The sequence below is a fragment of the Hakea prostrata genome, chromosome 9 (genome assembly GCF_041222555.1).
Source record: "Hakea prostrata isolate BN-2017 chromosome 9, UWA_Hpros_2, whole genome shotgun sequence".
NCBI classification, from domain to species: domain Eukaryota; kingdom Viridiplantae; phylum Streptophyta; class Magnoliopsida; order Proteales; family Proteaceae; genus Hakea; species Hakea prostrata.
In genome coordinates, this window is record NC_142608.1 from 9977288 (window position 1) to 9979629 (window position 2342).

Here is a 2342-nt window from a genome sequence, read left to right on the forward strand (position 1 = left end):
AGATTCTGTTTCTTTAGAATTTAAAGAATGCTACCATTTAAAAAAAGGAAGCAGAAAAGAAAAGTAAATAATAGAATGCGACCAACTCTTTGGTTGGGTGCAATACTGTGTAGCCTACGGTGTAGATCGAAACTTGTGATCATGATGAAATTTTCACCACTTGTTTTCTAGTTAAACTTTATCCTAAAAGTTCATTTATACGAGGTGAGACAAAATTTAATCTCGATCACAAATTTCGATCTGAACCATGGGCAGAACTGCAGTACAATCCAATTCACTACAAATTTCGATCTGGATAGTAAATTGCAGCCAAATGGGTCCCATTATTGACCATCTTTTCAACTTTACCCTTTCCTTTTCCAATTAATTGCCCTCTACCTTTGAATATTCATATTTGTTTTCGCTTTCTTTGTCTTTCCACTCAGCGTACTCTTGTCACTTATTTTCCATCAGAGGGAGATATCCAACCCTGAAATCATACTCAGAACCCAGCTCGAAAGATGAAATCTTTTCCATTGGAAGCATAATCTGCCCCAATTCCTGCAAGTAGAACCAGCAGTTAGAACAGAAATTTCCAAGCAAGAAAGCCTCAGCAATGATAATGTAAAGGAAGCTTTCAGTCTCTTCTCTGTAGTCTCTAAGAAACAAAACTTAGCGAAACCAAAAGAATGGGTTGCTGTTTAAGCACAAAAAAGACACCTCCGAAGAGCAAAGCTGAAGCTGAGGGAATTAGCAAAGCTTCTCTTCCTCCGCCATTTGAAGAGGAGACAGTGAAGGAAGTGCTTTCAGAGGTTTCAACCCCAAAGCCCTCTTCTCGCAATGTGGAAACCCAGGAGATTCCTCTGCCTTCTTTCCTCAAAGTCGAAACAGATAAGCTTTCTTCTCCACCTCCTCCTTCCCCTCCTCCCACTTTTCCCATTAAGCTTGAAGAGGATAACAAAATGGGGAAGAAAAGAAATTTGACTGCTGAGCCAACAGTAGAAGAGATCTCTGAAGTTTCAGACATGTGTAGCTTTAGCGAGAGCTTATCCACTACTACGAATGGAGAAGGACGTGTTGACGACGGTGAGGTCCGGCAAAGGGTGAACAGATCCCCTGCTAAGCTGCCCAAGAAACGCCCCGTCGGCGGGGAGTTCACAGCGAGGACAGAAAGAAGGGAGAAGATGTCTCCGGCGAGAAGATTCGACCAATCGCCCAGCAGGAGAAATGACAACACCGCCATGAAAACATCCCAGCTTCATCATCATCATCATCAGAACACTAGGGACATGCGTGGTTCCGGTAGTGCTTCTACTAACAGACGACGCTTTCCGGAGCCGGTGGAGGGTTTGGGGAGGAGGTCGAGGTCTCCGGCGACGCGCCAGTGTTTAGGGCCAAGTCCATCGTCGAAGATCGTGAGATCACCCGGTCGGATTCCTGCTTTGAGTCCGGAAAATGTAAGGAAACCAGGGGAATCGAAGGTGGATGAAGGGAATTGCAATTGGCCCACGAACGAGTCTCTGGAGAACCCACTCGTCTCCTTGGAATGCTTTATCTTTCTGTAGAGAAATACCAAAAAAGGAAAATGGGATTGCCCAGATTGACAATTAATGATGTTAGGTTGTTTCCTTCTTTACTTTGTTTATAAAAACACTTTCATCTATTCGTGGATCTTGATACCAATGGGATTCAAATTAGAAGAAATAGTTGCAGGTATGGTTAATTTGCGGGCGAGGTTGCTGTCTGAAACCTGTTTGAGTTGGGGAGAAGATTAAAAATTGCCAATTTCTTACTGTATACGTCTTACTGTATATGTCTTCGTATTCGAGTTGAGTGTTACTGTTTCTCGTCTCTGTTTAGGTCCTCTGTTTTTTTCTTTCTGTCTCTATATTGTATTAGATAATCTTGTCTGGTTCTGTATCACAACTTCTGATATACCCAGAAAGAGGAGAAAAAGAAATTAAAGGAACCCAACTTACTACTGGAGTTCTGGTATAAATTTGATTAATATCAATGATTACCAAAACAAGGTTTCATAAATGGCATGGGGAGTAAATACAGCAAATGGCAGCATCACCAATCACGAGAACTGAGTTGCAGAACCGATGGTTCTCCTCTGGCAATTGCAGAGATGCAATAAAGCATGACGACCCATGCCATGCTCACATGTAAAGCAGAATGGAACCTCAGGTCACATTTCAATTGCGGTGTCCGTTTCACTGAGATCAATGTTTGAAAATACATTTTGGAATTCTTTAGGCGGGCGAACCCTTTTCTATCCGTTGGGTTTGGATTGTGGTCCTCAAGCTTTAAGTGTTCATGTATTCTAATCTGAATGCGTTTGGTGTTTCTTCTGTTACCAT

At 42.3% G+C, this 2342-nt stretch overlaps 1 protein-coding gene across 1 annotated transcript; it reads left to right on the forward strand.

The window, feature by feature from the left end:
- The first annotated feature begins 383 nt into the window (after positions 1-383).
- Positions 384-2342, forward strand: LOC149004575 (uncharacterized). The gene has a single exon (XM_089168962.1). It carries the CDS (start codon positions 669-671, stop codon positions 1542-1544), a length of 876 nt encoding a protein of 291 aa, XP_089025088.1. The 5' UTR covers positions 384-668; the 3' UTR covers positions 1545-2342.